The sequence below is a fragment of the Rana temporaria genome, chromosome 11 (genome assembly GCF_905171775.1).
Source record: "Rana temporaria chromosome 11, aRanTem1.1, whole genome shotgun sequence".
Taxonomy (NCBI): Eukaryota; Metazoa; Chordata; class Amphibia; order Anura; family Ranidae; genus Rana; species Rana temporaria.
The window spans coordinates 151936621-151961036 of record NC_053499.1 but is presented as its reverse complement, the minus strand read 5'-3'; the positions used below and the strand labels follow the sequence as shown (position 1 = coordinate 151961036).

General features: G+C 44.9%; 1 protein-coding gene across 1 annotated transcript; it reads right to left on the bottom strand.

Moving 5' to 3' along the window:
- Positions 1–516: 516 nt before the first annotated feature.
- Positions 517–22048, bottom strand: SHCBP1 (SHC binding and spindle associated 1). The gene is made up of 13 exons (XM_040329477.1): positions 21946–22048; positions 17420–17584; positions 14643–14758; positions 14268–14476; positions 12799–12891; positions 10861–11088; positions 10535–10712; positions 9378–9498; positions 8653–8784; positions 6991–7109; positions 4968–5054; positions 3035–3167; positions 517–1407 (listed from the first exon to the last, which is right to left on the bottom strand). Exons 1-13 carry the CDS (start codon positions 22037–22039, stop codon positions 962–964), a joined length of 2121 nt encoding a protein of 706 aa, XP_040185411.1. The 5' UTR covers positions 22040–22048; the 3' UTR covers positions 517–961.
- Positions 22049–24416: the final 2368 nt, after the last annotated feature.

Genomic DNA, 24416 nt, shown 5'->3' with positions numbered 1-24416 from the left:
ATTAGTGGAAGAAATAGTGCGCCAAGGGCTGGATAAAAGTAAGCAAAGGGCTGAATCAGACCTCTGGGCCGCAGTTTGGAGACCACTAGCGTACATCACAATATTACAGTCAAGTATGACCAGCTAGATGAGGCAATTTTAAATTTTTCTGGAATATACCAGAACCAGGCAAGGTATGAACGCTGCAATTCTTGCAGTGTATGTAATGCAGGGTCTCTTACGAAAGCAAAATCTCATTAAATGAACCTTGGCGCTGTGTTTTGTGAATAGCCAGGAGGAGAGGTGGGCGATGTGGTCAGAGACCCAAAACATAACAAACATTTTTTACAGCCTCTGCAGCAGCGATGGTCAACACTACTGCAGCCTTTGACTTCACCCTAGGGCCACACGTGATTTTCAGTAAATGTAAAGATGAATAAAACTTTCAGAGACTGCAACAGGAGATAGTCAATAACTACGGGCATGCTGCAACAAATGGCCAGTGTAAACGTGCTGCAGGAGAGGGTCAGAGATTTCAAACATGCAGTAGGACTTAGGGAATGTAAACGTGTTTCAGGAGACGGTCAGGCTGGAGCCTACTAGGGATCACAGCCATTACAGGGCAATAGAGAAAGAGAAATAGAAAAACTATCTGTAGGGGTCCCAAGGGCAGTACAGCAAGTGCCAAATGCCCCTGGGCTGTAGATAGGGCACCAGAGCGTTACAGTGTACTCAGCTCAGACCTACCAACTACTATGCAACTGCTACATATGTGCAGACAGGTAAAAAAAAAAAAAATACAATTATATACACAACCTATCAGAACCCCCCCCCTCCCCTCTAGGTTTATGATTATCTTAATTATGGTGCAAAAAGCATCAGCATGGCCATCTTATGTACATGTGCAACGACGAGCAATTAAATTAAATATGCAGAAATACAATTGAAGACAAGTTCGAGAATCACACGTGCATCCTGGAGTTTAGAAGAGGAAGGTCCCGAAGCTGCCTTTACCATTCCACTTAAACTGATTATTGGCAATGGAGACAAACATCTCTTGGGATAAGATCTGGTCGTCGTCGGCCTTGGTTATCCCCATGGCGCTCAGTCTCTTCTTATGTATTATGGTCTTTCGTCTGGAGTTGGCAGTCAGTTCGGTGGAAATGGTCTGGTTGCCATCGGCCTCTTCGCTAGCAGTATAGTCATCGGCTTGGTCTTCGGCAAGTAATGGGTTACACACTCCTCCTTTGCCTGGGAGGTCAGTACAGCTTCCATCTGCCATCTCAGTAATGGGGCGCTTCCCAGAATCTTCAGCGTTACTCTCCATTTGGTCACCATTGTCTTCTGACTGCACAGACTCACCCACTTCTAATTGGATCATACCGGTAGTTGTCTTGCCTTCCACTAGGTTGGTTTCAGGATCTTCAGCTAAAGGAATAGAGACAGTATATTCTTTTGTAAGATGAAGTTCACCCAATACCAGCATTTTAGTAAACAGAGCATCAGCTATATGTTATTAAAAGTTAAAGGGGTTGTAAAGGTACAATTGTTTTTTCCTAAACAGCTTCCTTTACATTAGCGCAGTCCTCCTTCACTTACCTCATCCTTCCATTTTGCTTTTAAATGTCCTTATTTCTTCTGAGAAATCCTCACTTCCTGTTCTTCTGTCTGTAACTCCACACAGTAATGCAAGGCTTTCTCCCTGGTGTGGAGTGTCGTGCTCGCCCCCCTCCCTTGGACAACAGGAGAGTCAGGACGCCCACTAACACAGCTCCTTTCTCCATCTGCAACGTAGAGAGCGTCCTGACTCTCCTGTAGTCCTCGCATTACTGTGTGGAGTTACAGACAGAAGAACAGGAAGAAATAAGGACATTTAAAAGCAAAATGTGAAGGATGAGGTAAGTGAAGGAACTAAGGTAAAGGAAGCAATTTAGGAAAAAATAAAAATTGTACCTTTACAACCCCTTTAAAGCCTTAATCCAGATATTGGCCCATGTTGCATCCATAATTAGTGCATTCATAAAATCCACCCCCTTCCTTATCTGAATCTCCAGGTACATCTTTGGGCAGAAACTTAGAATCTAGATATCGGAACAGCTGTAGATGGCTCCGCCCACACTGCTCCGTCATTCATGTCTGGGATCACTCCCAGTGAATTACTACATGTTCCATCTGCCACAGTGACTGTGCAAAGCCAGACTGGCGATTTCTCCTACTTCACCCCTTTTAGTCCGGCTGTACTTCCTTCAGACCACCCATAACAGCTTCTGTATAGAGCTGGGGGGGTTCAAACTTTGCAACAGCCTGTACTTTACACTGACCGCAATGCTCTGCAGGCTCCATTGCACAACAATTAAGAGATCACTGTTGTTGCATTTACTAGATTTTCACAAAAGGGCAAGTACCACATAAAGTGTAAGTTATAGATTTGATTAGAAGAGGTATGACAGTGTACATCGTCAGGCAGTGGGGTGACCTCTGTATGGGATAATCGATACCTGGAAGTGCTACAGTCTGATTACTGGGGGAGAGCAGACTGAGGATTAGCCTCCCCCGCCTGCAGCAGATTTGAGGAATTATAAACGCAATCCACCACAGTGATCACACCAAACAGTGATGAGAAAAAAAAAAAAAAAAAAAAAAAAACACTAAAGTTCAAAGCGCTATCAAAAAAAAAAAAAAAAAAAAAAAAACAGACCCCGGAAGTGCAGAATCACGTACAGCCCGCCCTGCCACAGTAAAAGCATGTTGGGCGGCCGGCATCTGGTTAATGAAGAGTGCACAGTATCCGAGTATATTGGCTGGCCTATCTTTTACCAAGTTGAGAAAAGGCGGTACCCTCCGTCGGCTTTTATTGCAAAGTCTCCATAGCAACCAGATTTGAACTAGTGCCACATACAAAAAAAAATAGGCAATTTGCGATTGGTTGTTACAGGCAAGGATTTTTTTTTTTCTTCTTTAACAAGTTAGGGACATTATTAAAACATCACACTGACCCAATTTCCAGACAGTGTTACAGGAACAGGGAATGCAAACTAAACAAGGGAAGAGTCACCTTCTTGATCTGGCCTCATTTTCTCCATTGTAGCAGTCGGCTTCACCAAAACGACAGCATAGCCCTCATTGTTGTGGATGACGTTGTGCTCTAGAATTATTTTGGGGAGATCATAAACCTCGTCAATGAAGTCCTGAAAAGAGAATTAAAGAAGAAATTTAGACAAAGTAATCTGGAGCAATTTAAAAGTTTTATTAAAGCCTTGTTAAAGTGTAAAGAACAAGACCTCATGTAATTATATTGTTGCTGTCCCTCTCGTCTTTGCCGCACAGTCTTGCATCCAAATCTTTGCCCCCTGCCTACTGCTGACTAAGGGCCCTGACTTTTATAGAACATTACTCTTTGGGAGGCGTGTGCCTGGGGGACCTTTAAGCCCCATACACACACAATTCGATTCTCTGCAGATTTTTGTCTTCAGATTTACCAAAACCATGTAGTACAAGGGCCTGCCTGATTGCATATAAATTGAAACTCTTGGGGGTTGGGACCTCATTACCGGCATACCCCACTTTTAAGTACACAATGGGACCAGAGCATGTATGTAAAACGAAAATGTACAATACCTTTTTTCACTTCTAGGGTGTAGTGGGGGGTCAGGGGCTGTATTTGGGGTGTCAGGAGCTGTAGTTGAGGTCTCAGGGGCTGTAGTGGGGGTGTCAGGGGCACACTGAAACAGGGCGGGCTATGCTCTTGAAGCTTCAGCTCCTTCTACTGCGGCTGCAAAATGTCTGTACAGTACTTGTAAGGCACTTTACATACACTCGGGGGTATGTCCCTACTCGCGAGTGTATGTAAAGTGAGTGCACTTAAAGCGGGGTATGCCTATATGGTTTTGGTAAATCTGAAGAAAATCCAATATAGAGAGTGTATGGGGCCTTAGAGTTGTCTTGCTTTGGATTTGGGTCCATGTCTCCCCAAAACACAGATTTGGGTCCTTTCTGTCCAAACCTACAATGACTGAGACTCAGAGCAGATGTCAACATCAGCTCAAAGCAACCCGATACTGGGGTCTCCTGCTATAGTCTGTTTATTAAAGCGCCAAGTTGTAATTGTTAAAGTGTTACTAAACCTATAAAATGTTTACCCAACATTGTTTGCATTAAAAAAAAAAGTAAAAAACATGTTTCAGTTTCTCTGTGCCCCCCCTCCCTTATGTTAAGGGGAGAAGAGATCAGTGCTGTGCACGCCTGCATCTATTCCCCCCCCTTAATAATAAAAATAGAATATAATAGAAATATACATTTCTATATATTCACTAACTTTAAGTATGTATCTTCCATCGTTTCCTCCTAGGTGTGCATTTCCATTGTTAATTGAGTCACCTATTGTTTGTCTCAGTTGCTTATCTCCTGCAGATGTGAATAATATTAAGGTGTCCATTTTTACCCAGTTATCGAACCATTGTGGAATGGTTATGCGTTTATGCTTATGATAATGTGTAAAGCACTCTGTATATCCAGGGTTGTGGGCTAGGTGCCGAACTGCCTGGGCACCTAGGTATGTTTGTGATTTTTTTTTTTTTCCCTATGGCAAAAAAAAAAAAAAAAAAAAACGCACAGTAAAATACATGCAACCCACAAAACACCAAAAACCTCCCATGAGCCACATGTAGCACAGCCCCTTGAATTCAACAGGCTGTCCTATGCATGCCACAGAAAAAATTAGCAACAAAATGTGCGCTCTCACTATGCGACGTGTAAATCGGGCCTAAAAAGTGAAATTGGTGCATTAACACAACAATGTGGTTCCATTCACATATGTCTTTCATGGAATTTCAGAAATGCGCTGCACCAATAATCAGTTACATACACATTTCTTGAACTATAGTATTGCAGCACATAAGAGGCAATAACTGCTTCCAGCAAAGCCCAATATCTCAGATGTTTTGCCTCACGTCAGATTCCCTTCAGGGGTCAGGTCTGTGCCCTCGTACCTTGATCAGAATGCCATCTCTGCAATGGTGGATTCCATTATCTGTCAAGCTGCAGTTACTTCCAGGATAAATCTCCAGGCCGGCTCCCTGAATGAGACACATAAGAAAATAGAATGAAAACGCATAACTGCTGGGTCATTCCTTCTGACAAGATGTTCAATATATAAACACTTACAAGGTACGGTGTTAACATTTACAGCCCTAGGGTTACCATACACATTACATTCCGATTGTACAATCTCACTCAAATCTTTTTTATCCTACTAAAACTATGTAATCTGAAGGCAAACACAAACATTCTATTCAATTTAAATTCAACGTGCAGGCACTTACATTAAAATGTTACTAAACCCACAACCGTAAAATTTGTCTGTATATGCAGTAAAGCATGCTTGTTATAATCACTGCGGAACCTAAGGGGTTAACACTCTGCATCGTCTAAAAAGTAGGGCTGTTACGAAAATTTGTGTGTTCAATAAATCGATTTTTTTTAATCGATTAATTATAAATGCACATACATTTTTCAGACCACCACCATATATAGTCCCCACTGTAATATCCACAGACACCTCCCCCACTGTAATATCCACAGACATCTCCCCACTGTAATATCCACAGACACCTCCCCCACTGTAATATCCACAGACATCTCCCCACTGTAATATCCACAGACACCTCCCCACTGTAATATCCACAGACATCTCCCCACTGTAATATCCACAGACACCTCCCCCACTGTAATATCCACAGACATCTCCCCACTGTACTATCCACAGACATCTCTCCCCCCCACCCCACTGTACTATCCACAGACATCTCCCCCCCCCCCCCCCCCCCCACTGTAATATCCACAGACATCTCCCCCACTGTATAGGAAGATTAGTGCTTGCTTAGTCTTACCAGAGTAGCTGGCTAAACACGAGCAGTTGAGGCCACCGCTGGGTGGACCAAGATGGCCGCCACTCCGGGAGCTAGGCCGAAGCCACGGCCTTGCCTATGGCCGAAGCAGCAGCAGCGCTCCGTGGATCACGTGGTGTGCCGATCCGCATATGGTGACCCGCTCAGATCATTTACGATCCGTTGCACCACTAGTAGCAATCAAAAAAAATAAAAATGAACGATTCGTCGAGGAATTAATCTTTAATTTCCACAGCCCTATTAAAAAGGCTGTTTGATCCCATCTGCTCTGATCCTCCCCTTCTTCCACTGACTCCGAAACGGGTCCGGATAAGACAGAGTCACTGGAGTCAGGCTGCACATGCTCAGTTTGGTGTGTATTGCAAGAGTTTTTTTTTTTTATCTTAGGAGAGTGCATGTGATCAGCACAGGGCCAATCAGCACTGACCAGACAGAGGGTCAGGGGTCTTGCATCCTGATAGGACAGCCAGTGCAGTGTAAACACAATCCTCCTACATGCTTTAACTAGGCACCGATAGTCAAAAGACTGCTATATACTGCTGATGAAAGGTATTTAGCAGTTTATATTTACTAAAATAATTGCATTTCCATAGTCTGTGTCCTGTGGGAGATCAGATATAGTGAATGCAGGGGGCCCTGGGTTTAGGAACACTTTAAATAGCTGGTGGTAGATTTCAAAGAGAGGGTACAATCAAACTGTATGATCAGCTATAAGCCAATTTAAATCCATGAGAGAGATGAGTGCTGTGTGGCTCTGAGTGTTTAGAAAAGGTGATCGTAACAGTGGCTCAGTGGTAGCTACGTCTTCCTTGCAGCACTGGTTCAAATCCTGGCTTAGACACCACCTGCATGGAGTTTGCATGTTCTCCCTGTAATCCGGAGTACTCCCATTTCTTCCCAAACTCCAAAGACATGGTGGTTGGTTAATTTGCTGCTGTATAGATTGGCCCCACGTGTATATAGGCATGCGAGAGAGAACTTAGACAGTGTGACCCCGAGGGCAGGAACTGATGTAAATGTAGAGCGTGTAAAATGCTGCATACATTGTCAGTGATATATGAATTCCTAATATACAAGTCTCTGTAAAGATGAGAGGAAGTCTAACCTTTGCTCCATACAAGTCACAATATTTCATCACCAATTCTGCCGATTTCTTCACTGTAATGCCAGTGGTGTCACACTGAAACACGCAGTTCTCCAGCTCAGTCCTCCCTCCAAGGACACCTAAAATCACAAGACAAAGAAATACCGATGAGACAAACTCCAGCCAGCGGAACTCACCTAGAAGATAGATCAGTGATACAGTCTACTCAAACTAATAGTGATTTACCCCGGGCCATGCCCAATATGTGACAGACATGCAATTAAATCTAAACACCAGGCAGATCTAAAATATACAAAACATTGTGTCTCTGTATTCATTTCTACATGAGCAAATGCCTTGTTTGTGATGCAAGCACCTTTTAAGTTGGTATAAACCTGTTACAACTTTGTACAGCAGAGCTCAGATTAGGAGAAGGTTAACTGGTTGCCGACTAGCCGCCGTCATTATACGGTGGCAGGTCGGCTCTCCTGCGCGAGAGCACGTAGTATAACGTCGCTCTCGCGCAGGCCACTAAGGGCGCGCACCCCCCGCTCTCCCGACTCCCGTGCCCGGCAGGCGCGATTGGCGCCCGGCACACGCGATCGCTCGTTACAGAGCAAGGACCGGGAGCTGTGGGTGTAAACCACACAGCTCCCGGTCCTGTCAGGGAGAGAAATGCTGATCTTCTGTTCAAAAATGTATGAACAGCGATCAGTCATTTCCCCATGTCAGTCCACCCCCCCCCCCACAGTTAGAACACACCCAGGGAACATACTTAACCCCTTCCCCGCCCCCTAGTGTTAACCCCTTCCCTGCCAGTGGCATTTTTATAATAATCCAATGCATTTTTATAGCACTGATCACTATAAAAATGCCAATGGTCCCAAAAATGTGTCAAAAGTGTCCGCCATAATGTCGCAGTACCGTGGAAGAGAAGAAAAAAAAAAAAACGCTGATCGCCACCATTACTAGTAAAAAATAAAAATGCCATAAAAATACCCCTTATTTTGTAAATGCTATAACTTTTGCGCAAACCAAACGCTTATTGCGATTTTTTTTTACGTAAAATATGTAGAAGAATACGTATCGGCCTAAACTGAGGAAAAAAATAGTTTATATATTTTTGGGGGATATTACAGTAAAAAATATAAATTTCTCAAAATTGTTGCTTTATTTTTGTTTATAGCGCAAAAACTAAAAACCGCAGAGGTGATCAAATGCCACCAAAAGAAAGCTCTATTTGTGGGGGGAAAAAAAGACGTCAATTTTGCTTGGGAGCCACATCGCACGACCGCGCAATTGTCAGTTAAAGCGACGCAGTGCCGAATCACAAAAAGTGCTCTGGTCTTTGACCAGCAATATGGTCTGGGGGGTTAAGTGGTTAAGCAGCACGAGGAGCCAATGCTGGCAACAAAGGACATGACAATAAGAAGAGAAAATTAAGTGACAGAATGGGGGTTATTTATGAAAAGCAAATACACTTTGCACTACAAGTGCACTTGAAATTGCAGTTGCTGGGGGGGGGGTTGGAAGCTAGCTCTGAAATGAGGGGGGGGGGGGGGGGGAGATGAACTTCCAGCTCAGTTTGTCAAGACGATCTGCTGAGGATCAAGACCCAGAACAATGGAAATACTCAATATCACATCTGAGAGTTCTGTTCCTGCCAGCAGATGGCACACTTACTGACAATTCCTTCCACAGCATTGTGCTGGATGAGCTTCACATTGGAGATTTTCACACTGGGACCGCAGCATTCCACAAACTTGTCTCCTTTCCCTTTCTTCTCAATAATGATGTCATCTGCCATCCCGTAACCTGGAAATGAAACGGAATGCCATTAGAACGGCTTATTTATACAAGAGCATTAAATCGGTAGTAAACCGCTGATCAATTTATTTATTTTTAATTAACCTGAAAAGGTAAAGCCATAATGTGCTAGTATGCATCGCATTTACCTTAATGCATTCTCTGCATAAAAAAAGAAAAAACACACACAAACACACGCTTGAATCAGAAATGTAGAATTGCGTTTTCTATGCCCACCCTACCTACACCAATACGGTCCAGACAAGTCATGACTTCATTTTGTACATCCAGCTCCTCCATTGCTCTTTATTATAAGCATCCAAATGGGCTTTGTTGCAGAAATTACGGGTTATAGATATACTTATGAATTAACAGAACCATCATTCAGATACCAGCCAAATAAGTGGACACAGAAATTAGCGGTCAGGAAAATTGGCGGTTCCTGAACTCACCGCTGCTGAATCTGAATTGCAGCTCCATTCATCCAGAGATAAACAGAGCCTGGTATTCATTCAGCCAAGGCCAACCCCAGCTCCACAGTGCCAATACTGCACCCTGGTTACAAGTCCCAATAGTAAACTCCACACATTAACCAAGATTACCTTCTATACGCACAGAGTCTGCAATGCAGATCTGGCTGTATATACAATAATGTCCGGGACAAATCAGGATCAGATCGCCATCATAACACGCATTCACTGCTTCCAGGAGATCTTGGTGGAACTACAAGAATAGGAAAAAAAAAAAAAAAAAAAGTTAAAAACACAAACCTCTTTACAAACGCATGATGTGATAAAACAAAATAATCCATCTGCCACAAAACTGGAGCAGAGGATTACAATCCATGACTATTCTGAATTTTATTTTTTGCGCTACATAGGAACTTTATATAGCTGGGAGGTGAAACAGGCTAAAGAAACTGTTAAAAAACATATGTTATTCATGGTATTGGGAGATATGAACATGCACTACAGACCAGTGTTAAATTTGACTTCAAATTTAGTCTTAAAGGTTCACTAAAAAGAAAAAAAAATGTTTTTGCTGAAATGACTGTTTGCAGGGTATAGAGACATAATAGTTAACTGATTCCTTTTAAAATTGATTAAAAATAGATAAAAATCAATCATATAATGTACCTCTAGTTTCGTTTTTGCATGGTATCCGGCCTGTGTGCTAGACAGAGCCATAGAGCAGTGATGGTTTGGAAAATTAATCTCCCAGTACTGTGGTCATCAGGAAACAGACAACCAGGAAGTGTTCAGAACAAAGAATTACAGCAACATCAGAGCAAAAAACGAACAATGAGGACATGAAACCAGGACTGCAGTAAGGTAAAGGAAGCTATTTAGCTTATAATATATATATATATATATATATATATATATATATATATATATATATATATATATATATATATATATATATATATATATATATATATATATATATATATATAATTTTCTCTCTTTCTTTCCTTTAGTGACCCTTTAAGCCTCGTACACACGACCGGTTTTCCCAGCAGGAAAACTGCCAGGAGAGCATTTGGCCAGGAATCCCGTCTGTGTGTATGCTCCCTAGTAGTCCCCCACCCGAATCATGCAAACTGACCACAGTTTAATGGATCAGTAGCCAGGATTACCGTGGTCAGTTTACATAGACACAGAAATAGGCAACCTGTGGCCCTCCAGCTGTTGTGGTTACAACCACTTTAATGGATTTCTTTAGAAAGAAAAAAAAGGGGGGGGGGAATGCTGCTTACCTGGATTTCCTGGTTTTGGTTACAAGACTCCGGCTCCAACCGCTCTCTAGTCAGACATGTCAAGGTCTCAATGGTCATTCTTGTGGACACAACATGAATAACTTTTCCACACTCTGCACGGGGACCCTTTTTTTTCAGGCTGTACCTTCCAGGGTTTTTCTGACAACAAAACAGGTACCTGCAATAGGAAAATAATAATAATTAAAAAAAAAAAAAAAAAAAAACCCCACCCACAAAAGAAAGTATGTTGAATGAAATGTGGGAAGGGAGGGGTGGCAAAACAGGAAATCAGTTGACCACCACCAATGCCAAAGACAGCACAATACCTAAGCAGAGGATTCTCGATCAGTTTTAGCTTCCGTTTCAGGCTCTCCATCTCACCATCCATCTTCATACCTTCTACCATGGATAAGTTATCCAGTTCGGTGTCGCTGCCGGATAATGCATTTCGGAGGTTGTTGAACTGACTGTAGACCTGTATGCAGCGTGTTAGGATGGCATGATACTCGGATACCAGCTCGGATGGGATACGCTCTTCCAGAACGTCATAATGGCTGCAACAAATAATGTGAGCGCATTAAGAAATGGTGCGTTTGCCGGAGCGACCAATCAGAATTTAGTTGCCAGTCTAATCAAAGTTTCCTTTGCAGCGAACCCGCCGTATCAGGGTGAAAGTGGCACAATTGCCATTTTATCCCCACATTGAAAGAGTTAAAAGGGGTTGTAAAGGTACAATTTTTTTTTCTCTAAATGGCTTCCTTTACCTTAGTGCAGTCCTCCTTCACTTACCTCATCCTTCCATTTTGCTTTTATATGTCCTTATTTCTTCTGAGAAATCCTCACTTCCTGTTCTTCTGTCTGTAACTCCACACAGTAATGCGAGGCTTTCTCCCTGGTGTGGAGTGTCGTGCTCGCCCCCTCCCTTGGACAACAGGAGAGTCAGGACGCTCTCTACATTGTAGATAGAGAAAGGAGCTGTGTGTTAGTGGGCGTCCTGACTCTCCTGTAGTCCAAGGGAGGGGGCGAGCACGACACTCCACACCAGGGAGAAAGCCTCGCATTACTGATCGGAGTTACCACAGGAAGTGAGGATTTCTCAGAAGAAATAAGGACATTTAAAAGCAAAATGGAAGGATGAGGTAAGTGAAGGAGGACTGCACTTAGGTAAAGGAAGCTATTTAGGGAAATAAAAAAATAAAAAAAAAATGTACCTTTACAACCCCTTTAAACACTTGTCTAGGGGGTAACACAACAGCAATTAGACCACTTTCACACTGAAGCGGCGGGTTCATTAGCAGTAAAGCGCTGCTAGTTTTAGTGGGGCATTACCGCTATTACCCCCCCCCCCCCCCGCAGAAGGGGTTAAAAGCGCCCGCTTGGCGATACTTTCAAAGCAGCGCCCATTCATTTCAATGCGCAGTGGTGTATACACCGCTGCTGCATCGCCCCAAAGATGCTGCCTGCAGGGTTTTTTCCCGTCCTGCCAGCGCACCGCCTGAGTGTGAAAGCACTCAGGCTTTCACACAGGGGCTGCAGAAGAAGCAGTTTACAGGCACTTTACATGCAATATTTTTAGTGTAAAAATGTCTGTAAAAGCGCCTCCGTGTGAAAGTGGCCCTATACTTTATTCCTTGCTCCTGCAGACTTCCTCCCAGCTGAAGCATTTTCTCTTTGCAGCTGCATCAGTCACATACAATGCAGTAGCAGCAGTTCAGCTTTACATTTAATTGGTGTGCAATGCGTTAAAGCCAAAACTCACTCCTTAAATGCAATTATCTCTATTATTTGAATTTTGGTGTGCTTTGTGCATTTCTCTCAGATCTCTGGAGTAATCCAGTGTGAGATAACTTCTGTACTTTGTCTTAGTTCAGGCATTGCCCATGCTAGAGACCCGCTCATTGTTGCTCTCTCGCCTCGTGCAGAGTGTGACTGGTCTTGTATCTGCACACTCTTAGCACAGGCACCCTGTAGTGGGTCCCCAAACTCTGCCCAGTATAAGTGCAGCATTGTGATATTACCACCATTTTTAAAAGGTAATATCCAAGTTAAAGCATTTGATACAAAGTGAATTTGGATGTTTTCTGGTTATTGAGGAATACATTTATAGTAAAAAAGGGTTTTGCTTGCTGTTCAGCTTTAACCCCTTGCTCCCCATTCCCAGATTCCCTTTTACATAACTGTACAGTTCTCCCTTGCCATGCCTAGATCCCTGTAAATGGCTGTACACATTATCCCATCCCTAAATGGCTTTACACAGCTCTTACAAGCGTAATCGTGGCTCAGCACATCTTGTAAAATAATCAAAATAATCTTCCTCTTCTTCATCCCAAGGGTGCCAGATGTGTTGGAAAAAGAACCTGAAAAGATAAAAAGTTCCATCACGTCATGGGGGTTCCTCAGCGTACTATCACAGTGGACAAGATGAGGGAACATTTGCTAAATTTCTTTCCAAGGCACAGAGCTAAATGTTTAGACCCAAGAGGCAGTAGATGGCATTTTTGGAAGGTTATGTGACCTGTTAAGAGTTCACATGATCTTCCACTTTGTTATGAGAAAAAAGCCAAACAAATGGAGAATAACAGAATTCTGGTAGGCAATGTTCCTGACTACTCAGCAAAGATATCAATTGGACACTTTCTCAACCCAGTCAAATTCTGCATTAACCTAGAATGGAGACCCCCTCCTGTTTATTATCCATGTGGGTTTGCAAGGTGGAAGACATTAGATAGGAGAAGGTGAGATCCTAAACCTCACAAAATAAAACATGACACTTACTGCACAAAGTGGTTCTATTGGATCAGTTTAACTTTTTGGGAGACCCCTTTACATGGGAACTCTTGAAATCCCACATTAGGGAAATAATCATTAACTTAAAAGGGGAAGTGGGGCAGCAGCTCTACTACTTTTCCTATGGCTCATAGGAGTGTACTTTGTTCTGCACTCTTGTGACCAGTTTTCAGCCGACCGTGGGCTATAGTCTGCTGTCGTCACCAAGCTGGTCAAGGCTCTGAAGATATCCCAAGTTTACAGTTGGCATCTACCCAGATGCCTGGACTGGCAGCTGGCTCAGTCGCTCAGTGCACTGCTGGGAGACTAAGCCAGCAGCTCCCACCCACTGGACAGCCCAGCATTTCCGTGAGTCCTGGGGGAAAAACAGGGAGCCAGTGACTGACCGAAAACTGAGCAATCAGCAGTCTGATTGTTCAGTTCTCAGTCTTCTAGGCGGCAGAGAACAGATGCAGCATCGGACCAATGCTGCATCCACCTAGGCGAGTAGAACTGGGTTTGTTTTTTTACATCCACAATTTCTCTTAAAAATTTATAAAAGATGGCATGCATTTATAAAACAACTTCCCTCCATTTCACAATACTGTGGGCTTTTTTTTATTGGAGTGCAGCTGTCCAGACTCCCCCCCCCCCCCCCCCCCCATAATTACTGTGGGCTTGCTGCCTTAAAATATCAGGTGCTGGTCCAATTCATACCGCAGGACATCAAAAGTAAAATGTGGATGACCACACACAAAGTTTATTCACAATAATCAAAAAAAATCCACAGAGGGAGCAAGCCAAGCTCGTGTGAAACGTGTCAACTACTCCTCTGTGTGCCATGTTATTTGGATTTTTTTTATATTTTTGCAAAGAAACTTTATGGATCTTATTTGTAGTAGTGTGGTCAGCATCCTTTTTACTTTTCATGCTAAGCAAATAGGCCAGTCCCCATTGTTTCACTAACCTGACGTGTTCAATGGACATGGCGGTCTGGTCGTAGTCTCCTGAATCATCATAGGCCACATAAAGCTCCTGTAGAGGGACCTTCTGCTCCTTCACCTCCAGCAGGTCGCAAATGCTCTGCTCAGTGACGCACTCCATACGATAGTCACACATGAATGGCTCACACAGCTGGACAACGGCCTTCAAACTGGAGAAAGACACGTCTGTCACCTATTTAAAAACAAAAAAAAAAAAAAAATTAGTTAAAAATGCCTATTCACTCACATCATTTTTGTCTTGGTAGGTCTTCACCCATTTGTAAACTACAAAACCACTAGCTTAGAATCAAAAAACAGAAATGCAGTTAAGGGGTGAATACACGCGATCTATTGTATACCTCAACAAGAACCTCAAAGACGTCTGTGCGCCAAACAGCCTTCCAGCCGGAGGATTCCAGTGCCTTTTCTAAGTATTCTGATATGAACGCCATCACTTCTGATGGTTTGGCATCTCCTGTGAAGGGATCCAAATTAACAAGGATTAAAAAGGCAAAGTTCACCTTTAGCAAATTGTTACATCCCTATTTATGGTGTAAAAAAATACAAGGTCCCCCCCCCCCCCCTCCAATATCCCTGCCCACTAAAAGTGTGCAGAGGTCCTTCTCCCCTGCAGTATCACACTAATCGCTTATATTGTGCATGGCTGTGAAGGGGTCAGCCCACACAGCAGCATCATCATTCACAGAGATCTGTGAATGAAAGAACAACAAGTACCATCTACCACCACGGCAGACAGACTTGTAGTTCTCAATAGCCTATGAGTGTGGCAATTGGCACACTCCTAGTCCATTGACACTTCCTTCAGTGGTCTGCAGCAAATGCAATACCTGTTAAAATAAAAAAAATACACTTTTTTCCCCCACTGCACCAATATGTGCATTTTTTTTTTTCAGGATGAACTTAGCCCAACTGCAGCATATTGTGGGAAGAGGAACACAATCCTAACTGATGGTCTAAACCTTTTTCTCCACTATTAAAGCAGAACTTTAACTATTGATAAAATAATTATGTTATTTAGCAATGAACATACTTTCCACATTAATAATTATGCTAGCAAAATTAGTGTGCACTGTAAATTGCCTCCAGCGTTGTTCCTTTTCTTCCTGGAGGCTGCCATTTTGTTGTAGCCCAGAGCAGCAGTTAAAGCAGAACTAAACCCTCCTATCCTTTTCAGTCAGTCAAGTTGATCTGCAACTGCCATGGTCCTGCACATGTGATCAGTTATGACACCGGCCATTTGATTTGGTTGAGAACACAAGCAAATATGACAGTTGGCATTGCTGGAAATTTTACTTTTTTTTTAAAAAACTGTTAGGGCCCTTTCACACCCTTTCCGTCCGTTTGCGGATGAAAACGGGACATACATGGGTCTCTATGTGATTACGGGTGTCAGCGGATGAACATCCACTGACACCCGTAATTTGTCCGCCTCCGCAAAGATCCGCATTTGCGGACGGAAGAAATCCTATTTTTCTTCCGTCCGCCGGATCGGATGAACACGGACATACGGTCATAGGGGAGAGCGGAAGAAAAACAGGGCGGTCCCTGCACAGTGTGCGGGGACCACCCTGTCGGCTGCCAGCTCAGCGGGGAGCTTACAGAGGATCCCCGCTGAGCTGTATAGACACACGGAGCGGATCATTACTGATCCGCTCCGTGTGAAAGGGCCCTTAATGGGATGAACAATGGAATTAGTTCCGCTTTAATCTTTAGGCCACTTTCACACCAAGGTGCTTTACAGGCATTTTAGCGCTAAAAATAGCACCTGTAAAGCACCTTTCCTTTCACACTGGAGCGATGTGCTTGCGGGACGTTAGAAAAAGTCCTGTAAGCAGCATATTTGGGGCAGTTTAGGAGCAGTGTATGCACCGCTTCTAAAAACGCCCTGCCCATTGAAACAAATGCCAGCAAAGTGCTTCGGCAGTGGCGCTATTAACCCCTTCTTCAGCTGCTAGCGGGGGTTAAAAGTGCCCCTCTAGCGGCTGAAAAGCTCCACTAAAACAACGGTAAAGCGTCGCTGAAACCGTCAACGCCCTCACGGCCCCAAAGTGATAAAAAAAAAAAAAAACACACACACACACGTTATACTTTCCTGCTCTGTGTAATGGTTTTGCACAGAGCAGCCCTGGTCCTCTTTTTTGCTTTCCCCACTGGCGGTCCCAACTCCTCCCTCCTGCCAAGTACCAATAGCAAGCCGTTTGCCATGCAGGCTCTTGAGCAGGCTTGCTTCTGAGCCACGCTCCTGTGAATGGACATAGTCTATTCACACACAGAGCGTGGCTTAGCCCCGCCCCAACTCTCTCCTCACTGGCTGTGATTGACATCAGCAAGAGCCAATGGCTCCCAATAAGTAGACAGAGACCCGCTGGTCTCATGCACATCGCTGGACCAAGATGGGGCTCAGGTATGTATAAAGGAGGAGCAGGGGTCAGCCTAAAGTGATCTAGTAGAAATAAATTTTCTGACTAAAGTTCCACTTTGAATACGTTTTTACTGCTGTCCCTCATTGGAGGAGATTTCCCCTCACTTCCTGTTTGGTTTGACTTTTTTTTTTTGGTTAGCATTAAAAACTTTTCACTTTTTGTTTACTATATTCAAATCCACCAAAGAAACATTCCAAATGTTTAATTTTTTTTGTAATATGTGGCCTCCACTTGTATTTTGTACTATTAAAAGCTGCTGATCCTGGATCGCTCAGCACACCCTCCCCAAGCTTTCTGTCGGGATGTCAAGCACCTTGCAGAAATGTCACAAAACTACATGTCCCATCTCCCATAAAGAGTATTTTCAGATACAGAATGCCAAGCAATGACACACACATCATACATAGTAAATGCTTAGGTCTCTTTTTCCCATAAGAAAGTTTAACCACTTCCCGCCCTTTCCATTCAGTTGTTATGCCAGCATAATGCTTGCAGCTACAGGCATCATCTCGGCTAACAATTCCCTGTAATGTAAAATGATATGTGATATGACCAGGCTTTACTCCCCAGCTGCCCAAGCTGCATTTGGTGAATGTCATAAGTAATTGGTAGATGATGCAGAACACTTTGGAGCCATGAGAAGCTTTGCTGCAGGAAATGGAGAAAAAGGAAGCACAGGAACTCGTACATACCCAGGAGATAATCCTTGTAGGCCTCAAACCTCTCATAGAAGAGGAGATTGCTGGTCTGGAATAAGTCAGGAAACTGGACGGTTCCCGATAATACACGGCAAGGAGACACCCGGCCCAGTTTTTTGTGGCTGCCGTAGTCACTGTCTTCATCTTCTGCGAACAAGGCTAGAGGTAAAGAACACAAGTTACTAAAACACATCCTATTATATGCCAGGAAAGGACTTGAGGCATTCGCATACATCATCGTTTTTTGGGGCTTTTTTTTTTTTAGACTTGTCATGAGAGAAATACATGGATTGCTAGGATAGCCATTCTATGCATTAAGGTGCAATTAAGGCCCCCCAGCCACTTAATTTTACTTGCCTGAGCTCCAAATTTCAGTGGGCGCGATCCCGCTTCGCTCTCTATATTGGATAGATTGATAGCAGCGCAGCCATTGGCTCCCACTGCTGTCAATCAAATCCAATGATGCGGCCGAGTCATACACTCAGCGGCTATGGACACCGACTGACACAGGAGCGCACCTGCAAGGTAACCCCCTCGGGAGAGAGAGCTTCCCAGAGGGGGTTATATGAAGCGGAGGAGCCAAGAGAGCTGCCGTGGAACCCCAGAAGAGGAGGATCGGGGCCACTCTGTGCAAAACAAACTGCACAGTGGAGGCAAGTATGATTTTTTTTTTTTTTTATATAACAAAGTAACCTATAGTATCACTTTAACCTCAACTAAAAATTCAGAACAACATTTATGCCTTGGCTATACTTTAAATCTACTGTTCCTTACATTCAATGTCACAACAGCCTCCCTCCTCTATCCGAGGGACATGTAAATTACAGATCTTACTAAAGAGCCCAGAATTCCTGGAGATATGACCCCCTCTAAGGGGAAACCTATACCAGAGAATAAAGCAGGTAACGTATGACATGTTTTTTTTATATAACGTTTACATTTACTCTAAATTGATGGGTTTAGTTCCATTTTTTAAGTCAGAAAAATATATAATAAAAGAAAAAAAAAAAAATTAGAGTTCACTCCCCCCCCCCCAGCCGGCTCAGACATGTACAACACTTATTCTGTGCAAGAATAGATGAAATCTGAAAATCTTAGCGCTGGCCCCCCGAGCGTCAATCCCATCAGGACATTGTGTAGGTGGAGATCCCTGAAGGGACAGAGAAAGGCCGCAACACGTCATACAAACACGTCCAGAATTACATGCATACCTCACTAGGTGTGTCCATTCCTACAACCCAGAGGAGCTCTACACTCAGGGGGTTCATCTACTAAAACTGGAGAGTGCAGGGGAGCTAGGGATGCGCCGATATCGGCCGCCGAAAATCATCGGCTGGCAGAAATAGGATTATCTGCGTTTTGCCGATATAAAAAAAAATTAAATAATGGCATGCTGCATCACATTTTATGCATGAAGGTAAAAATCTCCCGTGTACAGTCCCCCCCCCCCCCCCCCCCCGCAACTGAGCTCCTTCTGATCCAGCGATGTTCATGATCACCTCGGCTGTCCTAGGACTCTCCCTCCTCATTGGCTGAGACAGCAGCAGGAGCCCATTGTCTTATGAACGCACAGAGCAGAGGCTCAGGAGTGAGCATGCAGAGGTGAACCCCAGGGCAAGTAGCTTTCTCTGGGGGCACTGCTCAAAGGGGGAGGAGCCAGGTGCGCCAGCAAGAGACGCGAAAGAGCGGGTAATAACAGCAAGTTGGTTATTTAACCGGTTAACGCCCGCCGCAGGTATATGTACATCCACAGAATGGCACGTACAGGCATATGGGCGTACCGGTACGTCCTTGCCTTTCCCGGGGTCGGGGGTCCAATCGAGACCCCCCTGGGTACATGCGGCGGTCGGAAACCCGCGGGGAGCGATCCGGGACGAGGGCGCTGCTATTCGCTTCTAGCCACTCCCTCGCGATCGCTCCCCGGAGCTGAAGAACGGGGAGAGCCGTATGTAAACACGGCTTCCCCGTTCTTCACTGTGGCGGCGCATCGATCGAGTCATCCCTTTTATAGGGAGACTCGATCGATGACGTCAGACCTACAGCCACACCCCCCCTACAGTTGTAAACACACACTAGGTGAACCCTAACTCCTTCAGCGCCCCCTGTGGTTAACTCCCAAACTGCAACTGTCATTTTCACAATAAACAATGCAATTTAAATGCATTTTTTGCTGTGAAAATGACAATGGTCCCAAAAATGTGTCAAAATCGTCCGAAGTGTCCGCCATAATGTCGCAGTCACGAAAAAAAAAAAAGTCGCTGATCGCCGCCATTAGTAGTAGTAAAAAAAAAATAATAAAACTATCCCCTATTTTGTAAACGCTATAAATTTTGCGCAAACCAATCGATAAACGCTTATTGCTTTTTTTTTAACCAAAAATAGGTAGAAGAATACGTATCGGCCTAAACTGAGGAAAAAAAAATTATATCTGTTTTTGGGGGATATTTATTATAGCAAAAAGTAAAAAATATTGAATTTTTTTCAAAATTGTCGCTCTATTTTTGTTTATAGCACAAAAAATAAAAACCGCAGAGGTGATCAAATACCACCAAAAGAAAGCTCTATTTGTGGGGGAAAAAGGACGCCAATTTTGTTTGGGAGCCACGTCGCATGACCGCGCAATTGTCTGTTAAAGTGACGCAGTGCAGAATTGCAAAACCTGGCCGGGTCCTTTAGCTGCATAAAGGTCCGGGGCTTAAGTGGTTGAATAATAATAAAAAAAAAACACAACACAAAAGCTTTAATATCAGTTTGAAGTGAATTTTTTATAGTAACCATTTTGGTTTTCAGGCCAAGCGCATCCTAAATTTTACTACTCCTAGTAGCCAATCAGGTTCTAAATTTCAAATAAGCTTAGACAAAAATAAAAAACCTGGAAGTCGATTGGTTTCGATGATGCGGCACAGATTTTTGCGCTCCAGTTGAAGTAAATCAACCCCACAGTGACCAGCAGACATTATGTGGCCTCCAAAACACCATCATCTTCATCACTTTGTTTTAGTTTTCTCTCTCCGAGAGAGCCCCCCCCGCCTCCGAGCAAGCGCACCTCCGAGAGAGCCCCCCCCCCCCCCGCCTCCGAGCGAGCGCACCTCCGAGAGCCTACTTTGCTTTAGTTTTGTATATGTATACAGTGCTGGAGAGCCCACCGCCTCAGAGGCCCCCCCACCTCCGAGCGAGCGCACCTCCGAGAGAGCGCACCTCCGAGAGCCTACTTTGCTTTAGTTTTGTATACAGTGCTGGAGAGCCCACTGCCTCCGAGAACACCACCGCCTTAGAGCGAGCGCAGCTCCGAGAGAGCCCCTCGCCTCCGAGCGAGCGCACCTCCGAGAGCCTATTTTGCTTTAGTTTTATATATGTCTACAGTGCTTGAGAGCCCACCGCCTCCAAAAGCCCCACCGCCTTCGAGCGAGCGCACCTCCGAGAGTCTACTTTGTTTTAGTTTTGTATATGTATACAGTGCTAGAGAGCCCCCCCACGCGCACCTTTGGGAGAGCCCCCCCACCTCCGAGAGCCTCCTTTGCTTTAGTATATGTATACAGTGCTTGAGAGCCCCACCGCCTCCGAGCGAGCGCGCCTCCGAGAGCCCCCCCCCCGCCTCCGGGAGCCTACTTTGCTTTAGTTTTGTATATGTATACAGTGCTTGAGAGCCCCTGCCTCCGAGCAAGCGCAGCTCCGAGAGCCCACGCCTCCAAGCGTACCTCTGAAAGACCCCACCTCCGAGCGAGCGTACCTGCAAGAGAGCCCATGTGAGCATACCTCCAAATGTACCTCAGAGCCCCCGCCTCAGAGCGAGCGGACCTCCAAAACGTACCTCCGAGGGCCCCAGTCTCTGAGCGTACCACCAAGAGTAACTCCGAGAGCCCCAGGTTCCAAGTGAGCGTACCTCCGAGAGCCCCCGCCTGACTACAACCCCCCCCCCCCCCCATTGTTCCCTATTTCCATGGGACTACAAAGCTCCCCCCATATGCAGTAAAGGAGGTGTTTATAGTCCCAGCACACTGCGGGTGACAACGATACAATGCTGCTCAGTACAGTTGTCACCCTCAGACAGGAAGTGATTGCAGCCTGTTGGGTTGTCATGGTTACTGCCCCCAGTCAGGGCAGCAGAGGATAGAGCTAGGTGGGTTGGGTTGTCATGGTAACTGCCCCCAGTCAGGGCAGCAGAGAATAGAGGTGGGTAGGGTTGTCATGGTAACTGCCCCCCAGTCAGGGCAGCAGAGAATAGAGGTGGGTAGGGTTGTCATGGTAACTGCCCCCCAGTCAGGGCAGCAGAGAATAGAGGTGGGTAGAGTTGTCATGGTAACTGCCCCCAGTCAGGGCAGCAGAGGATAGAGCTAGGTGGGTAGGGTTGTCATGGTAACTGCCCCCAGTCAGGGCAGTAGAGAATAGAGCTAGGTGGGTAGGGTTGTCATGGTAACTGCCCCCAGTCAGGGCAGCAGAGGATAGAGCTAGGTGGGTAGGGTTGTCATGGTAACTGCCTCCCTCCCTGCCCAGCCAGGTGACCTCTCAGCGCTCCTCACCCAGCTTGACATCCTGACACATCTCCAGGTCCAAGTCCAGGCCGCCCTCCGTCTCTCCTTCTTCCAGGAGCCCCGCCATTCTTCTCTCCGACATTCCGGACACTGCCCACTGTTCAAATCCGCCGCTTCTCCCGCCCTCTACGTCACTGATATCCGCCGCGCCCCATTGGTTGACGGCTGCTACAGTGAAAGAGACGGGCAGACGTGTGGCTGGAGTGTACGGCGAGGACTCTATCGCCATCTGCTGGCGGGAGGCGACTCTGCAGGTTGTAGGTTGATTATCTTTGCCAGCAATTAGCACCAACATTAACCGCTTCAGCCCCAGGAAAGGATTTGCCCCCTTAATGACCGGGTCATTTTTTTGCGATTCGGCAATTGCGCGGTTGTGCGACGTGGCTCCCAAACACAATTGGCGTCCTTTTTTTCCCCCACAAATAGGCCCGGATTCTCAGAGGACTTATGACGGCGTAGCGCCATGTACGCCATCGTAAGTCCGAAGCCGAGCCGTCGTATCTATGCGCCTGATTCTTAGAATCAGTTACGCATAGATTTCTATTCAATCCGACTGGCGTAAGTCTCTTACGCCGTCGGAGCCTAACTGCATTTCTCCGCTGGCCGCTAGGGGCGTGTAAGCTGATTTACGCGCGGCTGACGCAATAAAGATACGCCGTTTACGTTAGGCTTTTCCCGGCGTAATGTTGCCCCTGCTATATGAGGCATAACTGCGGCGTACCAATGTTAAGTATGGACGTCGTTCCCGCAACGAAAGTTACGTTGTTTGCGTTAGTCGTCCGTGAATGGGGCTGGACGTCATTTACGTTCACGCCAAAACCAATGTCGTCCTTGCGGCGTACTTTGGAGCAATGCACACTGGGAAATTCCACGGACGGCGCATGCTCTGGTGCAGCTCTGCAAAGTAACCAATCAGCTTCCAGGTTTTATTGTCAAAACTTAATTGAACAAGCTGAAGGTAGAAGTTGATTGGCTGCCAAGCATATTTGCACCAGAGTGCTCCAGCTTTAGTAAATCAACCCAAATAGACAACTGGACAAATACTGTACAATTGTAACCAGCTGCCAAAAGTCACACAAGTATCACAAAAGTCACAAAAGTATCACAAAAGTCACACAAGTCGCACAAGTATCACAAAAGTCACACAAGTATCACAAAAGTCACACAAGTATCACAAAAGTCAAACAAGTCGCACAAGTCACACAAGTCACAAAAGTCACACAAGTTGTACAAAAGTCAGTTGTCAGTTAAAACAACGCAGTGCCGTATAGCAAAAAAATGGCCGGGGCTGAAGTGGTTAAAGCGGGGGTTCACCCTTTTTTTTCTAGCATGCCATCAAGCATAGTAGCGCGAGTTACAGTATGCCTTTATTTTATTTTTTGGCGCCGTACTCACAGTTTAATCCTGTAGTGAAGTTTCAGACTCCCCGCGGGGAATGGGCGTTCCTATGCAGAGGGAAGATGATTGACGGCCGGCTATGGCGCGTCACGCTTCCCGAAAATAGCCGAAATAGGACTTGGCTCTTCACGGCGCCTGCGCAGTCAGCTCCTAGTCTGTGCGCAGGCGCCGTATAGCGCCGTAAGGCGCCGAGTCCTACTCCGGCTATTTTCAGGAAGCGTGACGCGCCATAGCCGGCCGTCAATCATCTTCCCTCTGCATAGGAACGCCCATTCCCCGCGGGGAGTCTGAAACTTCACTACGGGATTGAACTGTGAGTACGGCGCCAAAAATAAAAATAAAGGCGTACTGTAGCTCACGCTACTTTGCTGGATTTCATGGTAGAAACTTGTTTTTTAGGGTGAACCACCGCTTTAAGGATCTTTATTCTTTATTTTAGTCACTTGACTATAATATTCAATTCAATTATTTTTCTTTTTTTGGGAAAATGGATCTTCATCCTGGTGCGTTACCTTATTTGTGAATTGAGTCTTTGTTTTAAATAACCAGAATTAGAAAAATGAAGTACCAACATAATGCCACTAGGAGGCAGTCTTCCTCCATTTTCTTTTCATTCCTATCTTGCGCTGGTTATCACATCCAAATACATAAAACTTTAAATAAATTTTAACCTTAACCAGTTCAGCTCTCACACTTGTATGCCACTTATGGAACAGTCAGAGCAATTGTTCCATTTCTGCTATGGGCCCTTTTTATACAGCATCCATTTTTTTCATTTCTTAAAGAGGAAGTAAATTCTACAAATTTTTTTTTGTTTTTAGGGCCCCCCCCCCCAGGTGGGTTATTCCATAATTAAGGATGAGCCAAACGTGTTTGGGGACCCGGGTCCTGCCCCAGGGGACATGTATCAATGCAGAAAAAAAAGGTTTTAAAACAATCGTTTTTTGTTTTTTTCTCCAGTAGCAGTGATTTTATTAATCCTTAAAGTAAAACAATAAAACTGAATGAAATATTTATTTAAATATCGTGCCTGGGGGGTCCCCTTAGTCTGCCTGTAAAGT

Coding starts and splice junctions, on each gene's coding strand:
- SHCBP1 (XM_040329477.1), bottom strand. CDS start 22,039: ATGTCGGAGAGAAGAATGGCGGGGCTCCTGGAAGAAGGAGAGACGGAG. Junction 14,759..17,419: donor CTACAAGGATTATCTCCTGG/GTATGTACGAGT, acceptor ATCCCTTCACAG/GAGATGCCAAACCATCAGAA. Junction 5,055..6,990: donor GTGACTTGTATGGAGCAAAG/GTTAGACTTCCT, acceptor TGTCTCATTCAG/GGAGCCGGCCTGGAGATTTA.